At 43.2% G+C, this 18,340-nt stretch overlaps 2 protein-coding genes and 1 long non-coding RNA gene across 4 annotated transcripts in view; 2 read left to right on the plus strand and 1 right to left on the minus strand.

Moving 5' to 3' along the window:
* LOC127355444 (hexokinase-1) overlaps positions 1 to 1,376 on the plus strand; it is a 21,673-nt gene extending 20,297 nt beyond the window's left edge. The window contains exon 18 of the mRNA XM_051386320.1: positions 150 to 1,376. Within this exon, the coding sequence (XP_051242280.1) occupies positions 150 to 300 (151 nt within the window). The 3' untranslated portion in view covers positions 301 to 1,376. The remainder of the gene's footprint in view (positions 1 to 149) is intronic.
* On the minus strand, positions 1,286 to 2,954 carry LOC127355450 (uncharacterized). The gene is made up of 2 exons (XR_007881758.1): positions 2,610 to 2,954; positions 1,286 to 1,890 (listed from the first exon to the last, which is right to left on the minus strand). It is a non-coding gene; the product is annotated as an uncharacterized LOC127355450 (long non-coding RNA).
* zbtb45 (zinc finger and BTB domain containing 45) lies at positions 2,430 to 17,560 on the plus strand. Of its 2 annotated transcripts, none has more exons than XM_051386323.1 (6): positions 2,430 to 2,696; positions 3,687 to 5,026; positions 5,401 to 5,535; positions 9,450 to 9,590; positions 12,059 to 12,332; positions 13,360 to 17,560. In XM_051386323.1, exons 2-6 carry the CDS (start codon positions 3,977 to 3,979, stop codon positions 13,776 to 13,778), a joined length of 2,019 nt encoding a protein of 672 aa, XP_051242283.1. In that variant the 5' UTR covers positions 2,430 to 2,696; positions 3,687 to 3,976; the 3' UTR covers positions 13,779 to 17,560. The 2 variants fall into 2 exon arrangements, with proteins under 2 accessions (XP_051242283.1, XP_051242284.1); XM_051386324.1 differs by lacking the exon at positions 2,430 to 2,696 and adding an exon at positions 2,986 to 3,142.
* The last annotated feature ends 780 nt before the right edge of the window (positions 17,561 to 18,340 follow it).

Below are 18,340 nucleotides of genomic sequence, written 5' to 3' on the forward strand. Positions count from 1 at the left end.
GCCCTAAATGAACTTTACTTGCTCTGGCCTGCTCCTCATCCTCACAGTAATACTTGAGTTATAGCAATATTTGTTGCTTCTACTTCTCATTTCTCAGTTCAGTAGCGAACTGCCTCTAACCACAGTTTCCTGTTGCTCTCTGCCCTCAGCTTCTCCCGGATCTTCCAGCAGACGGTGAAGGAACTTGCCACAAAATGTGACGTCAACTTCCTGCTATCAGAGGACGGCAGCGGCAAGGGGGCCGCCCTCATCACTGCCGTGGGCTGTCGCCAGAGAGAGCTGGAGGCGCAGCAGCACTGAGGAGCCCCGGCCCATTTGTCCTTGAGAACTACCTGCTGCTTCACCGTGACCTTCACCCGCCGCACAGCCCAACTCCATCTCCCCTTGGCAGCCGTGACTCCACCTCTGCCCCGCCTGGCCCCCACACAGCCAGAGAGACATGCTGCATGCATAGGGAATTAAAACTGAATATCTAAATATTTATTTATACAGCACCAGAAGGTTTATTGTTTCCATGTTTGTACATTTTCCTGAGTAGCTCGTCAGTAATCTGATAAATCTAAACTCCTTAGGTGTGCAATATTTGTGTATTGCTAATTTTATTTTTATATGGAGGCAAATATATAATTGTATTTATATAGCTAAGGCCACTTTGAATCCCAGAGGTCATTAGGATTTTGCACCATAGACACAAAAAAATGTCGGCACTTTTTATATGAGAGTTACAGCAGCAGCAGCATTTCGATGTAACTTCCAAATGAAGGACGTCCTTCTCACTGAATGATGAAACTCATTTTAACAGGCTCCACTGGTTCAGAAAACCAGTTCTAAAAGGGCTCGCTGCATAGGGTTGAATGCAAGAGTCACGGCTGTTAAAGTCACCCTCATTTTATGTGCAACATGCTCACACAATGTGCTAGTCTAATGCTACTAACCCCCCTTTTTGTGTAACCATCGATGTAACTCACATGTTAAAGTATTCCAGCGGCACCATACCATTTATTCCTCAAGAGCCGAGAGGGTAGAAAGTGGAAGTGTTAGCGTATCCTGTTGCTATTTGTGAACTACTATACTTTTGGTGTTGTGATGAATCCCACTTCTACTCATTGTATGTGCAAAGAATAAATGTTTATTGGGCCCCAAGAAGAGTGGATACTACGAGCGCTTTTGTGTGTACTTGTGGCTGAGTGTCAGTGTGTCCTATTGTAATGACCTGTAGCTTTCAATGTCCAAAGCTCTGTGGAGACTGCATGCCTTACATTAAGACAAAAGAGAGCACTGGATCTTTTTCTTTTTCTTTTTTTTACATCAATATAGATTTGTGATCGACACAGTGAAAAGTGAATTCATTAAATTATATTTTGTTGTGGAGTAAATCCTGGTGTCTCTTTCTTAAACCTATCAAGCAGCGGCAGAGGCATGCCTAGACAAGGGGAACACGTAGAGAAAACGTGGAGCACATACATGATCCAAAGGGAAAGAGAGAAATCGGCTTCCCATGATGCTGTATTTATTTTTTAGGTGGAGGAGAAGTTAAGATAGAAATATTTATTGGCAGAAACCAATTTCCAGCTAACTGTTGCTCATGGGAATCCACAACACGTCGTCTAAAGAAATGTTTATTTTAAAAGGTTCTTCTCCATAAATAGACGCCGTCGTTTCTATAAAATGTTTATCAGGCAACATAAAAGAAATGTTGCCGTTTCTTCATGACACAGTCCTTTTTTCATTTAGTCCGTAGATGTCAGAAAGAGTGTTTTTATGTCAGCCGTCTTGTGCTTTTACCGTCTCAGGCGTTTATTGCACTCACTTCAGGTCTTTGTCCTTGAGAGTACGCGCTGATCCTGGAATCTCGCTGCACCGAGTTCACCAGACCTGCTGCCACCGTCACTGAAGTTCAACCGCCCACAACAAGGCAACAGCACAAAGAGGATGACTCGCTGTACAAAACGCTCCTCAAGCACACACTCATACACTGTGTGTGTGTGTGTGTGTGTGTGTGTGTGTGTGTGTGTGTGTGTGTGTGTGTGCAAGCTGTACATCTGCCAACATCTGTCAAACCTATAAATCTCTCAGCAATGATGTCATGATTTTTAATGTGAATCTTTATCACACTGTTGCCATCGTTGCACTTATCCAATTAATTTAATATAATTAACCCCCCCCCAACACCTCCTTTATGATGTAATGGACAAACTCCCTCCATAAGTAACATACATTATGTTTAAATCAGATGTATAGATTAGAGTTTAAACAATAGCCTTTTGTTAAGGTAAGTCTCCTGGAGTGTGTGTGTGTGCAGGTGTGTGTGTGTGTGTGTGTGTGTGTGTGTGTGCAGGTGTGTTTGCATGCATTTGTATGCGCTCATGTCTGGTGGCTGTGCTGTGTGTCTTGTGGGTTTTGTGTGCAGGTATTTGTCCTACTTCTTCTCGCAGGGTGTGTGAGCCTTTATCTCTCAATGTGAGGCAAGTACTGCGTGTACAGCCTCAGCTCCACATCCCCCCCTTTCTTCTTCTTCTTCTTTTTGTGCGTGCCTGTCCCTGTTATGCATATGTGTGAGTGTTGCGAGTGTGTGTTTGTTTGAGTGTGTGTTTGTCTCCAGCTCTCACCGGGTTGGGTGCGTTACCACTGAGGGCTTCCTGCTGCATCCATCCGCCTGCAGATTAAAAGCGCCGGACTGTCAGTGCACACTGCAGGTATGTAGTCACGATTAAACAACACGCACTGACACTTAACGGGGAACCACAGCTCCGAGAAGCTCTTATAAAAAAAAAAAAAAAAAAAAAAAAGGGTGTTAGCGCGTTAGCTGGCGTGCTAACTTTACTAGTTGTTGTCTTGCGTTTTTGCGCTAGCTAGCTGGTGATCTGAGCTACGTTAGCATCGTGCTGGAGCGTGGGAGCCGCTTTTAATGTGACGCCGGGGCACGTTGCCAGCTCGCGCTCGGTGTGTCACAGTTCACCTTTGTGTTGAATCGAGGTCGATGCTCAGTTTGCGTGTTCAAATGTGGATGTTTTCGTGCAGGTTTTTGCGTGCGGGAGCTGAGCAGGCTAATGTCAACAGCTAAGGCGAGCTAACGTTAGCCTGTCCCCCGTTAACCCGGTCGCTGACGCTGCACCGGGTTTACTACACTTCGGTTAACGTGGTGGGTTTTATTCTGACGGCTCGGTTCCGACTGCCGCTGTCCTCCGGAGGCTGCTCGGTACAGCGAACCGGTGGCATTATGTGTTCGGTGTTAGCGGCCACCCGCTGTGCACCAGAGCCCAAATAACACTGACCTGGACTCGCGCACGGCGGCACGTGCTGTCATTTGTCCAAAAAAACAGGTGTTCCAGATGCTGCACGCGACTTATTTGTCGGTTGAGTTCGCTGTCACCTGAGTCACCTTCAGGTGTGTGAGCGCGAGCTCCACCTGTTCAACCTGCGACCCTCCAGCAGTGTCATTACTGTATTGGTTATTATATTGATTATTGGATTGATTGATTGATTCTTTAGTGTACAAAATGTCCACCACGAGCTCCCAGTTAGTTAGTCTGTGCAAATTCAGCAAATTCTTACATTAAAGAAGAATTTTTTTGCTTCATAATTGATTAATAAAACGTTGTTGTGAATGAATTGTGTCAGCTAGTGTAAACATTTAACACATTAAGAGCTTTAGTGGTTTAATCTAATTATGTTTCCTTCAACAGGGCTGTAATTGAGACGGGGAAGCCGGTGGAAACGACCTCTTGACGTCCCTCCTTTGTTGTCCCTCTCAGGGCGACAAAGGCAGCTCCTCACACTCGAACCGCAGCAGTTTGAAAGCTTCCATCAGACTCATGACTGTTTGAGGGGACGCGGACCCACCGTGGCCCATGCACTGTACCCGTTTCCCTCCCTGCCCTCCTTATCCCTCAAGCTGACGCAGAACCCCAGACACCTACCCCCCCTCCCCCATCCCCACTCCCACCCCGTCCCCAGCGACTCGCCCCCTCCCGCGATGGCACCCGGCACCGAGACCGTGCACTACATCCACCTTCACAACTCCAGCCAGTCGGTGCTGGAAGCCCTGCGCACGCAGCGGCGCGAGGGCCTCTTCTGCGATGTGACCGTGCGGATACACGATGCCTCTCTGCGCGCTCACGCCTGCGTCCTGGCGGCTGGCAGCCCCTTCTTCCAGGACAAGCTGCTGCTGGGTCACTCTGAAATCTCTGTGCCACCGCTGGTGCCTGCCGAAACCGTGAAGCAGCTTGTGGATTTCATGTACAGCGGCTCGCTGGTGGTGCTGCAGTCGCAGGCCCTCTGCATCCTCACCGCCGCCAGCATCCTGCAGATCAAGACGGTCATTGACGAGTGCACCCAGATCATCTCTCAGAGGAAGGCAGCGGCAGGGGCGGCGAGTGCAGCTGCGGCGGCGGCGGCGGCGGCGGCAGCGGGAGGAGGGATGCTCGGAGGAGTTCTCCCGAAACAAGAAGAGCGCGGTGGGGGGAAAGGGGCCGAGAGAGGCGGCAGTGGAAGCTGTTCTGTTGGCGGTGGGGGTGGAGGTTACGCTAACTTCTCCAACTTCATGGCTGAGTGTGCGGCTAGTAACATGGGCGGGGGGTTAGGGGGTGCCAGCGTCAATGTCAGTGAAAGCGGCCCAGGCCCGATGGAGCAAGCGAACACCGTGAGTCTGATGGCGCTGGGCGACATGGGCCCCGGCTCCATGTGTGGCGGTGACGGTCTGGGCTCTGGGCCCGGCGCAATCCTCATGAAGCAGAGCTCCAGTTGTACTCAGGACGTCAGGTACAAGCTCCGAGACCTGTTGGCGCAGACGGCCAACGGAGCCAGCACCAGTAGCACGGGGGGCTGCAGCTCCGGTGTGGGCAGTGTGGACAGCATCGGCAGGGACAGCCTCCGCGGCAACACAACCGACCTCTCTGATGACCTCGTGGGGATGGACAGATACAGCGAGGAGGAGGACTTGGACGGGAGAGAGCGGGGAAGAGACGGAGACAGAGACAGGGGGGCGAGCCACAGCCGCAAGCAGAGGCAGCCGCTAAGACTCCAGGTAGAGGGATAAGGGGAAGGGTTGCCATGGTTACAGCTTTCAGGCATGCAGAGCTGCAACGGTTTGCTTTTCTTTCTTTTTCTGCCTTTTCCCTCTTCTCACACTGCATTGGCGTATATCGCTGAGATGTTTCTGCACTTTGCACAATTGAAGAGACGCTCTCGCCTTAACTTCAGCAGTAATTTGCCTTGTTGATATTCTATGGACTTCTGCATATTTACTGTAGGTCATTAAACTTATCAGCACTTGCATGAGGGGGCTGTAGCCACTGTTCATAGATAATCTGCTGACACTGCTTTAAACATGATTTCTTTACAACTCAAAATTGAAGTGGACCTTTTTTTTTATTTTATTTTATTTTTTTACCTCTCTAGGTGCTGGGAGGAGAGGGAGTGGTGGTGAAAGATGAAGGGGTTCAGGAAACAGATGGGACAGTCTACGCCTTGGAAGACGGGAGACGAGGTGGAGAGCAGGAGGGCTCCCAGGAATCCATGGCAGGCTTTGGACAGGTGGGTTTAACCCTGAGGTGAGCTGCAGCTGTGGGAGCCAATAAAAGAGAGGAACTTATAAAAGAAAACCCTATCCGAGATGTAAAGCTCACTTTTATTGAACATTTTAATCATTCATCATCCACTGCTCGCAGGACATTCGGAGCATTAAACATCTCGCAGATTCTAAGTGTTGAGCATTGATTTCAAGGTAATATTCTGGTGGAACATTTAATAATTTGCTTCAGAATGAAACTTTTTACCTTATTGGGTTAGATTTATTCTCTAGTCTTGAAGTAAGAAGAGGGAAAATGGTGGAGCAGATTTATGCCGCAGCCTGCTGTACCCTGCAGACTACACACGGAACATCTGCCACATAGTCAGAAAGGATTCAGCTTTGCCTGTCAGTTTTCTCAAAAGTGCTGCAGAGTAAGATTGGGAATGGATTAATGCACTGAATTTTGGAGGTGAAGGCGTTATGTTTTTCATGCAAAGCGGAGCATGTGATCATCAATTTACCCAACACCGCTTGAAATAATCTAATCGCCTGTCTTTAGTTCACACGGTGTGAAGCAGTTTGTTACTTGCATATCTCAGTGCAGACTATTTGAAAACTCATAGAGCATTGCACTGTTTGCTCCTCACTGCTGGAAGTGGAACGCAGTGATGTGGCATTATGATTATTTTACAGTTATCTGTACACTCCATAGTTTGATCCCCTGGTTTTGAGGTTTTTTTATGCACTACATTTTAGTGTATATCTTTATTGTGTATTCAAACTTAATTATCTACTAAAACTGATTACAAAATTAATTATGATTGTAGAAGTAACCAGACACTATTTGGAGTAGGGCTGGGAGATTAATCGAATTTAGTTTTCAACTATGATTTTGGTTTCGAACGATTATAGAAAATAGATAATGGAGATAAAACGATTATTGTTCCTTTCCTTTACAGCGGTGCGCCTTTGCCCCTCCCCACCCAAACTCAGTCTCAGCCACACTGTGGCATGTTTAATTCAGCTGGAGCCAAGACAGAAAGAGAGCCTTTGGTCGTATTCACACCAAATCAGGCGTTGTGGAGATTAGCGCAGGTCTGTGATGGGGTGTGGGTGTGCAACCGCTGTGACACAAACATTTATTCCTCCGATTCACCGGCTTTCTTGCTACCTCCGCTTCCTCTCTGCTCGGCCACTCGACCAACGCTGAAGATATGAAAACGGCACACAAACGCACACATACACAGTGAACTTATTTTGGGAGAGCGGACTGCGGCAGTCCCAAAACCTTGTACAAATAAATGAGAAGAGAGCCAAAGCATATGACAGCTTGCGGCGCGTGCATTGACTCTCTACAGTGATGACTGTGTGTGCGTAATGCGCCCGGAGCTGGTGGCCAAACACACTAAATACTGAATGAGTTAGAGACATATCACACAGAAAAAAAACGAGTAAAAGGACACATGCTGCTGTACATGTTATACTTATTTCACTTATTTTTTGTTTCTTTTTCAGTTTGAAGCTCAAGGGAATCCTGTTAAAGCCACTGTTGAAAGTTCAATAGATGCATGATGTTTCCAAAGTCAATGAATAAATGTGACGTCAATATTGATCAGAATAATCATGATATTTTTGCCATAATTAGATTATTTTATTCTAAAAATCATTTTGGATTGATGGCATAAGTGTCTGTAGAGTTGGGTTATATGATGAAGTATACAGTGCCATGAGACAACTAGAGATTTGTCAACCGGTAGACATTTTTCCGTAGATAGTCACGTCTGTAAGTCCTCTGTTCGACCCCATGAGATATCTCGTCTGGATAAGGAGAAAAACAAGTTGATGTAAGGTGTGGTTGCACACAGGAGGCACTGCAGTTGGGATGGGGTTCACACTGGGATTGGATCTCAGCTAGGTGTAAATGACATCCGTACAATTAGATTCTTTTTTAAGAAAGAAAGTCACCCAACATGTTGGAAAGTCACCTAACGCCACCTCTTCTGCTGTCTCAAGCTGTTTGTCACAAAGCAATGATGGATAAGTAGAACCTACAGCAGCATCAGGAGATTCTCACGGGACCGCTACAACGTGCGAGACAAACGCCACGCGACTGATGGTGGTAGTCGGGCTAAAATTAGTGCTAGATTCTCTATTGATTCTGATTGCCTCTCTGTCCGTCACACCACCCTCGCCTTATGGCCCCTCGAGGACATGCAAGGATTGTTTGCAGGACTGCCCACCGTTCACAAAGAAGTACTGCTAACACGTAGATCGCAAATAGGCCCAGAGTCATATTTTACAAGTGATTGTGGCGGCGAATTGCAGATAAATGAACGAGTGATGCAGTGCTCCAGTGTTTGTTTTGAGCTGTGAAAAGGGAAATTTGTACATGGAAATCGCAACTTGCGTGTTTATAAATTAGGTGAGACAGTCCTCTCACCACAAAGCAGGCAGAATTGAGATGACGAGAATGTTCGTGACCAGGTCGAAATGCAAAGGACTGTAAAGAGGTGTAATCATCCAGATAACCTACCCAGATACAGGTCACATGTTGGGGTTTTATGACAGTGTTGCAAATATCTACAATATGCAGAATTGCTTTAAATATTGGATTTACAGTCTTGTATGTTGGATAAATATGATAAAGTGCGATGATAAACAGACCTTTTCTTCTGGTTATTTTTGTTAAATGGCTTTTTGAATGGATGTGCAGAAAATGTCCTATATAATGATGCAATATAAAATGACATATATGTGAGATTTTAATCCATGTTGCCTTCCTCTCGGTGGCTGGTTTAACTCCACATGCTTCTCTGACTAACAGATAAATGTTGGGATCTGTCCTGTTTTGACAGTTACGTATCTTGCGAGTTGATCTTTCCCACGTCTGCCCTCATGGACGTGTAGGATTGGGGAAACAGTTGGTTGTAAGTGCAAACAATGAGGGATGTGCTCTGTATAGTGGGGTACTAACACATGTTTAGTTAGGGATTTGCACACATTTGTAGAGGTGAATACATATTTTATGTTTCACCAAAGGAGCACAGAGACAGGCAAGATCTTCACCTGATGGGGTAGGGTAGCGTCCACTGTCCCGCTCAAAGACATTTGAGTGGGGTCTCAATATTTACAACTGGGAGAACTAAAGAAGAGAAAAAGAAAGGTGTGTTTTCTAAAAAGATTTAATAAATGTGAGGGATTTAGTGATAACGTGATATCTCAGGAAAGCCTGGAGAGAATTTCATTGTATCTGGCACAAACATCCACTTGGAGTCAATAATGAACTGATTTGGTGGTTAAAGGTCACTGTGGCCTCCCAAAATATGTTATTCATACGGCAATTATGACAAAATTTCACACAAATATGTAATAGGATGAGGCGATGACACGTTATATTCAAAAGGCCGAAGGTCAACTTCACTGTGACATCGTAATTCATCAAAGCCATAACTCGAGATTGTGACCACATTTCACGTTTGGCTGGATACTGAACTGATGACAGTAATGTTGGGGTCCCACCTTCAAACTGTGGCGACTGTGTAGATCTTCTGTGCTGCCAGGATTAAGATGAGTGTAATGTCAACCATATTTGAAGCATTGTCTGCTATCACGGCAACAACTTTGGGTTCTGTCAGAATCTGCTTTATCGGTCGAGCATGTGAACACGAACAAGGAATCCGACTGCTGTAGTCCACTGCGAGCTCAATGGTTTCACTTTGCTTTTTCAATTCCTTGAAAGTCTTCACTACATATATTATATGAGGATGAACAGACATGGATGTAAACTGCAACTCTACTGGTTGGTGGAGGTGAACAACCAGGAGGCGGTACTGTTAGTTTTAACAATCCTTGAAGCTGGCATTGTCAGGTCTTTCATCTGAGATATGTGTGCTGGAATCTGTAATTAAGGCTGCACATGTTTGTGTGAATCTTTCAGGATTTCTATGATGAGCAGGGGGTGTTTTCTGAGAGCTTCTGGCCCCAGAGTGAGCCTCCTCAGGCCATGGCTTTCAACCCCAGAGGAAGGGTCAACAAGCCTCTGACTCCGCCTCCAACCACACAGTCCATCAACAACCAGGTCAGTGTCTCGCATCAGACTCGTGGTGATATTAAATCTGTTTCTGTGAGCTGGGTAGAGAGTTAAAAGACAACAGACGAAGTTACAGTTAAAGGTGGAAAACAAACACTAACAGACACCACAAACAGAGATCAGATTGTTTGCCAGTTGCTTTTCTAATTGTGCCAACTAAAAAAATATGTGCTCAAACATTGACAATGTTCTTCAAGACGTATAGTTCAAAAGGAAATTCACCAATTAGATTCACACACACAAAAGAAAGAAAGAGATTTTGAAGCTTTACAAATGGCAGAATTTGTTACTTGCATTGTTACTAACAGTAATCATATAATAATATATATTTAATAGGAATAAAGAATTTTATTTAATGACAAATAAACCGAGCAAGGACATAGAAAAACTAAAACCAGCCACTGTAATCGAATTCAAATGCATTGATCAGGAATAACAAACACCTTTTAATCTTTCTATGAACATTTTATGAATCAGAAATATCTGAGGAAATAATTAACTAAACTTTATAAGTAATAGATGAGCAACATGTTTTGATGCGATGTATTACGCCATAAAGCTCAGTACAGATTTATCAGTGAAGGCTGTTGATCGTCTTGAGTGAACTTTTGTTTAAAGTATATCGACTTATCGTTTAAGAATCACCACCAGAAGAATATTTATATTTATAATATATTTCACATTATAGGTCCAATGTCTGAATATTCTTAAGAATTAGAAGTTCATTGCTCTTTAAAAGGATGTACTTGCATTATGCCCTAACCCTTTTTTTTTTTTTTTAGCTCATACAGTGCACATTGCACACTTCAAGTGCATTAAAGTTACTAAAATCAATCCAGTGTATATGCCTGACAATTCAATAGCTCTGCATGGCATTAAGGAGCAAAGTGCCCTCATTGAAGCTGTTCCCTGTTCTTATTTTTTCCCTCTCCAGTATTTGTTGCCTCAGTGCATCCTTTACCTGAGTTACCTGAATGAACTGTCTGTATTCTGCTGTCTTTATTTCCGTTCTCTCTCCATCTTTTGTGCGGATTACATTCATTATGATTGTTCTTCGGGCTATTGTTGCACTTGCAGTGGCGCATTGAGTGTGGTTCTGTCAGATATCTACCGCTCTCTCCTCCGAGCACAGGCAGCCCCGTCCACAGTGAAACTGACTCCAGCTGCTCCTGCTCCCTCTCTCTCTCTCTCTCTCTCTCTCTCTCTCTCACACACACACACACACACACACACACACACACACACACACACACACACACAGTTGAGGGGAGTGGAAGAAAGAAACGGTGAGAGAGTTGACGACAGCTACACCGCACATGGAAGCTTCATGAGTAACACGTCTGTGTGACAGCTGACGTAAAATTAGAAATGATTGGATCGGATCAATAAAGCCCAAACATAGCCGATCAGTTAAAACGTGCCTTGATTGGCGTCTACCAATCGTTGAGACCGGATCGGGACACCCCTAATTATTATGCTTATCATCATATCATTGGCCCAAAATGACATCAATAACTATAATTTCTTGTTGAGTTGTAGCTGTGACTGACGTTGGAGGGGGGTCTCGACATCTTTGCCCACTGATGATATATTGATGTATTTAACTGAATAAAACCGAATTGATAGGAAGGAAATATAAAGACATACCACAGGAAGAATGTGAACCACTCAGCACAGTGAAGCAGGAGCAGCAGGGAGAGGGGCATGTTGTCTTTAGACGTGTCTACAGGGCAGATGGGTTAACCTTGAATGGATGAATAAAAAAAGTAATGTGACTGTTTTGCCCTCTGGACCCGTGGCATTCACAGCTTCTAAAAACACAAGTACATATCGTAATTACATTCCAAAGCTGAATGCTCTCTAAAAGACAGTTCACTCAGTTCATTCAGCCAATCTACTGGATTCCTTCTAGTCTCACAGTGATTGACAGGAAGCAGAATTTAACGCAATGCGGCACAAAAATTAAAGAAAAACCCTCGACTCAGAACAATGAGAGATAACACGGAGAACTAAACGAAGGCTTCAGTTTTAGTTTGATTAACTGTTTTTTTCTTTTTTTTTTTTTTCACACCCACTCCTACACAGTTTGACTGACAGGTGTGTTAACTTTGGAAATGAAAATGCAAAAGAGTGTTTGCATTTTCGTTTAGTAGAGTAGACACATGACCACTTGGAAAGGTAAATGTAAATAGAACGGCTGTCTTTGACTATTAAACATAATTAAACAATTAAATTGGTAAATGTAATTGTGATGCTTTTTTTTAAATTGAGTATTTAATTGAAATGATATGTTCTAGAAGAACACAAAGAAAATGCTAACGATATAAAAAGACATAGATGCAGCATTGTGTTTCAGAAGAGATGAACAACACTTTCAGAAAGACGAATAAGAATTTGAAACAGTTAAAAGAAAAGGTGAACGCCCGGTTAACAGCGGACGTTGTTTTCGTCCTCAGCTTCTTTTCCAGTACCCAGTGAGCCAGTCGCAGCCAGCTCCGTTCTATGTGGGCGGGCCCATGGGTGGGATTGACAGCATGGCGGGGACGGAGCCCGGTCAGCAGGCTCCTCCCCCGGCGCCGATGACCCCGGCCCCGCCTCCCTCCACCTCCTCCTGCTCTGCGGGCCCCTCCCCTTCCTCCCAGGGATCTGAGACCTCGTTCGACTGCACGCACTGTGGCAAATCTTTACGTTCCAGGAAGAACTACAGCAAGCACATGTTCATCCACTCCGGTAAGCCACGCCTCCTTGTCCTCCGCCTTGTTATTTGTTTGTTACTTTGCTTATTTATTTTCGTCTATTATTTATTTACTTAGTACTCTTTTATTTCAATTGTTCTTTAAAAGGTCTCCTGGCGGGGACGTTTTCAGTGACAAACCTCCAGAGAATTATCCCCGACTGTGCAGCGCCGTCTCTTCTATCTCATTATTTTGGTTTAATGACACGACACTTCTTATCAATCCCTTTTATAGAGCTGTTTTTCAGCAAACAAGCTCACTGTACACGACCTGCCCAGCACTAAGCAGCACACAGACAGTCTGAGACTAGCTGGTGAAGAAAGCGGAACATCTAGCAGCTAAAAAGCCAAATATTTTTCTCAGGAGTTGGCAGAGACCAAACCAGTAATAGATTACGTCTGTGTGTCTGTCAGCTTGTTGTTTTTCTCCTCCAAAGCGGTCAAAGAAACCGCCAATGCAGCTTTAATTCTAACATCATCTGTCACCTGTAGGTCTGAATAGCTAGAGACATTTCAGGATCAACCATCCACTGTCACTCAATATGGAGGATCATCTCTACCCAAAGAATCAGCAAAACTTTAACTAAAACTTCTTAAAACATTTGAATTCCCTTTTAATTGTTTAGCACAGTACTTCTTTTATTTATTTATTTATTTATTTAGAAAGCAGGTCAGTGCCTCGTTAGACCTGCTTACTAACTAACTGTATTTCAAACTTTTAAGGTCCTGTCATCTAAATGCTGTTTCAGAGGAGAAAAACTGACTACTTGTATATGTTTTGCATAAAATAACTTAACAGCAAATCTTGTCAGCGTCAATAAAAAATATCGGATTTCAAAAGCACATATCGGTTGGGTTCTACTCTGCTCTTTGGCTACAATAGAATTTAATAATTAAAGATTTAGTTTAGTTTTCATTTAGTTATAATATTGATAATAAATTAATTATTTTACCCTTCACTTTGACTACATAAAAATAGGAAATGATTCAGAGTGCTTTGTCTGTGCATACCTGTCCCTCCAGGTCAGAAACCTCATCAGTGCTCCATCTGCTGGCGCTCCTTCTCCCTGCGCGACTACCTCCTCAAACACATGGTGGTGCACACTGGCGTCAGGGCCTTCCAGTGCTCCATGTGCGGCAAGCGCTTTACCCAGAAAAGCTCGCTCAACGTGCACATGCGCACCCACCGTGCCGAGCGCACCTTCCAGTGCAACGTGTGCCACCGGGCCTTCACCCATCGCACCTTGCTGGAACGCCACGCCCTGCAGCACGCCCACCACGCCCCCCAGGCCCAGGGCCAAGGCCAGGGGCGTGGGCCCGACATGACCTCACCTACCAAGCACAGCCCTCCGGCTCTGGGAGGGCCCTCAGGTATGGCTGGCGCAGCTGGCATGGTCGGCAGCATGGCCAACATGCCCAGCCACGGAGCTTCCTCCACCTAGAGAGAGAAGGGGGAGATACGGGGGAGAGGTTAGTGAGCCCATTCCTTGAACCGACACTTAATTGGTCCTAACAGCCTTGTTGATCTGTTGTTCTGGTGGGAACAACGCTTATTGGTTCCCATTGTTTTAGCTCAATGACACCGTCAATCAGGGTTCCTACACAGGGCTTTTGAAGTTTGAAAATCATGTAAATTTAAAGGTGTTTTGGAATTGCCAAAAATCCAGGAAAAGTTTGTAAAAATAGTTGTTCCCTACCCCCATCTTAAGTAGTTGTAGTCCTACTGTCATTTCCTGTGTTGTGACATTCGTTGTGACGACCAATCATAAGAGCGACATCACTACCAATCACACAGCTTGTTGAACAGCCATCCAAAAAACAGCGAAAAAGGTTCTCAGAGAGGAGGAAGTCTTGAATTTTAAAACCGAGAATGTGTAGGAACCCTGTTTGGAAGACGCCAGAGAGTCACCAAAGAGGTTAGGAATACAGAGCGGGTGTGGGAGTCGGCAAGGGCGAGGGGGGTCGTAGGATTTCTAGGTGGAGGTGAGGGAGGGGTGGGATGGGGATTGGGGTTATATGGAGATGCAAGTTAGGGGAAATAAGGGGAAGGAAGGGTTTGGTGGGGAGGGGGGTTACGGGGTTTTATTCACCCTCAATTCAGTTAATTCAAGTTGAGAACTGGAGTTCACTCAGTTCTGTTCTGTGTATCTTTAAGTCTTGCTGTAGCAGATGTTCATCCCAAGTGGGCGAGTAAAATGTAAAAATAACCGATTAAGTTATAAAACTATGAAACAAACGGGCCAAGTTGTAATGAAAAATATTTCTTTAAAATGCAGAGATGTTTTAAAATGAAAGGTGTCGGATTAGCTTTCTTCAGAAGTTAGCTCATTGGCAGTCTCTAAAAATATGGACAATCTCGGAGTGGGAGCTGTGTTTACCAGCGTTTTATCTTCCTTCTGGTTATTTTCAACCATCATAACATACTTGAGGCAAATGTAAATCCACCCTTACAAAACAATGGCCTCCTAGTTAGCTTGCTAGCAAGCGCTTGATGACCTGAAACAGCTTTAGATTGATCCGTTGGTTTGAAAAGGAGGAACTTCCTTTCTGAGCCTCTGTGCTGAAACCTGGGTTTAAACATCACAGCCTCATTTTTTAAAAAGGAAAGAATAAGGTTTTCCAAACACCTTAACAGGACGCCAGCTGTGGTCAAACAGCTCCATGTGAAGTTAAACTCTTAAAGGAACGATTAAATAGCACTAGAGAGCACTTAAATTTCAGTTTTGTTTATTTGTTTTTAGTTTTTATATTGATGTGTCTCCGGCTGAATGAAAGTGAATCCACACAAAGTCCATGTAATGTTCAGGTCAGATTTAGGCGGTGGAAATAAAAGGAAAGATGCATTTGCTAGGGAAGTAACTCGAACAAGAAAAAGCTTTCTGCTTTTATGAAAGTACAATATAAATATAAATAACTTTAGAGTTCTGAGTATGACTGAACTGTCTCACACACTCGGCTGTAGACGAACGTCTGCGGTCACATTCACTCTCTGCGGTCCAAAAGAAATGCCATTCCCTTTGAGTTTAAACGCACCTTAGGAGACGCATTGTTGTAAACATTTTCCCATTTTTGAATATTGAAGAAAAAAAAATGCACTTCCTGAATTAACTGAATTGAATGTGAACGGAGCCCGACGCTATTCAGGAGCAAACCAGGGTGACAGAGAGGGTTGTTGATGAATGATTGGATGAAGAAGGAAAAAGTAGTCCGAGCAGAGTGAGACTACAGCAGGGAGGGGAGGGAGGGAGGAGGACGGGGGAGGAGGAGGTGTGACGCACAGCAGTGTGAATGAAATTCACCATCATCCATCAGACAGCTTTGTAACATTTTCCACAGGCGCCTCTGGTCGGCCCCAGGATCATATACCTCGAACCAGGACGAGCCACTGACGGCTCGGAGGGACACTATTTTCTCATTTGAAATGTTTGGGAAACATTTCAGCATGTTTTACACACACACACACACACACACACACACACACACACACACACACACACACACACACACACCTACAATTACCTCGGTGGTCCAAAGACAGGCATTATGCTTCACATCTTTTAAGCTACATCAAACGAAGAAACAGTGAAAACGAAAGCTAAGATAGATCCGTTTACTTTTTGAAAGCTTACTAAAGTACTTCTATGTAAAATTCCTGTACATCACTATAACGCTCAGTTTGTTATTTGTTGCTCATGTGATTCTTTGATGCAGAAATAAGGCAGAACATAAAAAAAAAAACTTTTAAAGTGAAAGAGCCATTCAGAGGAAGTTAAACTTGGTTGAATAACTATGACAAATCAATGATTTTTATTGGGATTTTTATTGAGTGTTTGTGTTTGTCTTTTGGGGCTCTGGTTGATAATAAATGGGAAGTGTTTGTTGCTTAAAAAATAAAAAACAATAAAAGCTTTTCTTGCAGCATTATAAAAAAAATAAAACTTTTTAATGTTTTAGTAAAACTAAATTAATCATGAAAATGTACAATCACCCCTACAAGTTTTGACAAAGTCAAACTCGTGATAATTTTAATTATCACATTAATATTTATTACAATTTGATCTCTATGCACAGTTAAGTTTGCACATCATATTACTTAGACCTAGATGTTATTGTCCCCTGAAATATTTGGCCTAAGATTGTTTTTGTTTTCCTTTTTTTACACCTAAAAGGTGATCTTAAAAAGACCTTATGTGTTCCTGCTTTTTGCTCATTTTCCTTAATGTTTGTCAGTTGAAGCATTATATGATATTCAGTAGTTTACTTAAGCTTTGTAAGAGCCTTCTAATTGACATGATTTCATAAGTGGACCTCCCTAATAAGTGAGACATTTTTGAGCTTGAACTTTGCAAGTGATGAGATAATTTGACTAAAAGATCACTTTAATCAGGACTTCTTTTTTAATTCAAAAGAGTGAATCCAGCAGAGATGTAGATTCAATTCCTTTCTGTCTGGACTTCACTATAAATATTGACATTAAATGTCCCATTTAAATGTGGAAAAACTGCTTATTTCCAGGGAGCAGGCTTGGCAGCGTGTATGCATTGGCCTCTGAACATTGCAAATTAGTTTGCAGACTCAGTAGTTTGTTTGGCCAGCGTTGTGGAATTTAAAAAAAGTAAGAGTTTAAGAGAAGCTGGACTGAAACTCCTCCAACTCACTGTTGGATATAAGCTATATATAAATTTTAACGCCAAACCTTTGGTGCTTTTTTGGAAATATTTACCTCATTTGCCAGTTGCCAACACCATGCTGTGGTCTGGGTTTGGTAAATAAGCAGTGTTGAGCTGTTTCAGAGGTTTGATCTATCCTCAGCAGTGGAAGTGGTTTTGGTGCATTTTGTCTGAGGCGGACCCTTGTACAGTACTGTAATATGTGTGCTTTGAAGCCATGTCAGCGCATTGTAACGTACTGTGTTATGCCTTTTTTTTTGGTTTTCTGTTTTTTGTTGGGAGGGCGGTTGATAATTGTTTTTCTACATTAATATTTCTTTAACAGAGGTTAAATATGTCAGAAGAAGAAACAGTCATTTTATAAAAAAAAAAATCACTTGTCATCGTAAAACCACATCTTTTATGTATAAAAAGACTAAAGGCATGATTTTAACTTTTTCTGAGAACTTAGATGTTGTACTCAATGAATTAATTGAATTTTAAAAATGAGTGATTTCAAAGATTTCTTTCTCCAAATAAAAAGTCTTCTATGGCTCCAGGCCAGCTGCTCGTCAGTGGATTTAATTTTATTTCAGTCAGCGTTACTGTCTGTCTGTCTGTCTGTCTGTGTGTGTGTGTCTGTGTGCGCGTGTATCCGTGTGTGCGCGTGTATCCGTGTGTCTGTGTGTGTGTGTGTGTGTGTGTGTGTGTGTGTGTGTGTGTGGTTGTCTGTCGGAATCGATTAATCGTAGCTCAGCCCTCCTGTCACAAGGCCTTGATATCAAACGCGGGATAAATGCTCAGTGAACCTCAAATCATCAACTATCGCAGACTGAATCTTTTGCATCGAATGCGTCTTTGTCTCATTTACTCATTTCAGCAGATTTTACCCAATTTTAGTCCAAACTTCAGTAATGTTGCTCAGTTGTAGTGAAGTATTGTAAGCAAACTAAACTAACACTAACAAAAGTAAAAGTACTCATTGTGTTGTCAGTGTTATTAAGCTATTATCTATTCTAATATTGGTGTACTATGTGTAAGCAGAGTTATCACTATTTGTTAATTATTAACCTGTTTATATTGTTAGGCAGCTTAATCAGTAACAATGTATTGCAATGTAAAAGCTCTCCATGTGTTTTATATGTAAAAGTTTAACAGGGTAACTTTATTTGTCAGATAAAAGCAGTGAAAACCACCAAATCCACTTCTAAAAAGTAATAAAGAGGAAGTATAAAGTGGCATAAGAAGTACCCAAGTAAAACTCAAATGCATAAAAGTGTTACTTAAATACCAGACGTGATGTATTTAGTTACGTTCACTGTTGGTGGATGGAAAATATTGACACATGCAATCAC

This window comes from Dicentrarchus labrax, unplaced genomic scaffold (assembly GCF_905237075.1).
Source record: "Dicentrarchus labrax unplaced genomic scaffold, dlabrax2021, whole genome shotgun sequence".
Taxonomy (NCBI): Eukaryota; Metazoa; Chordata; class Actinopteri; family Moronidae; genus Dicentrarchus; species Dicentrarchus labrax.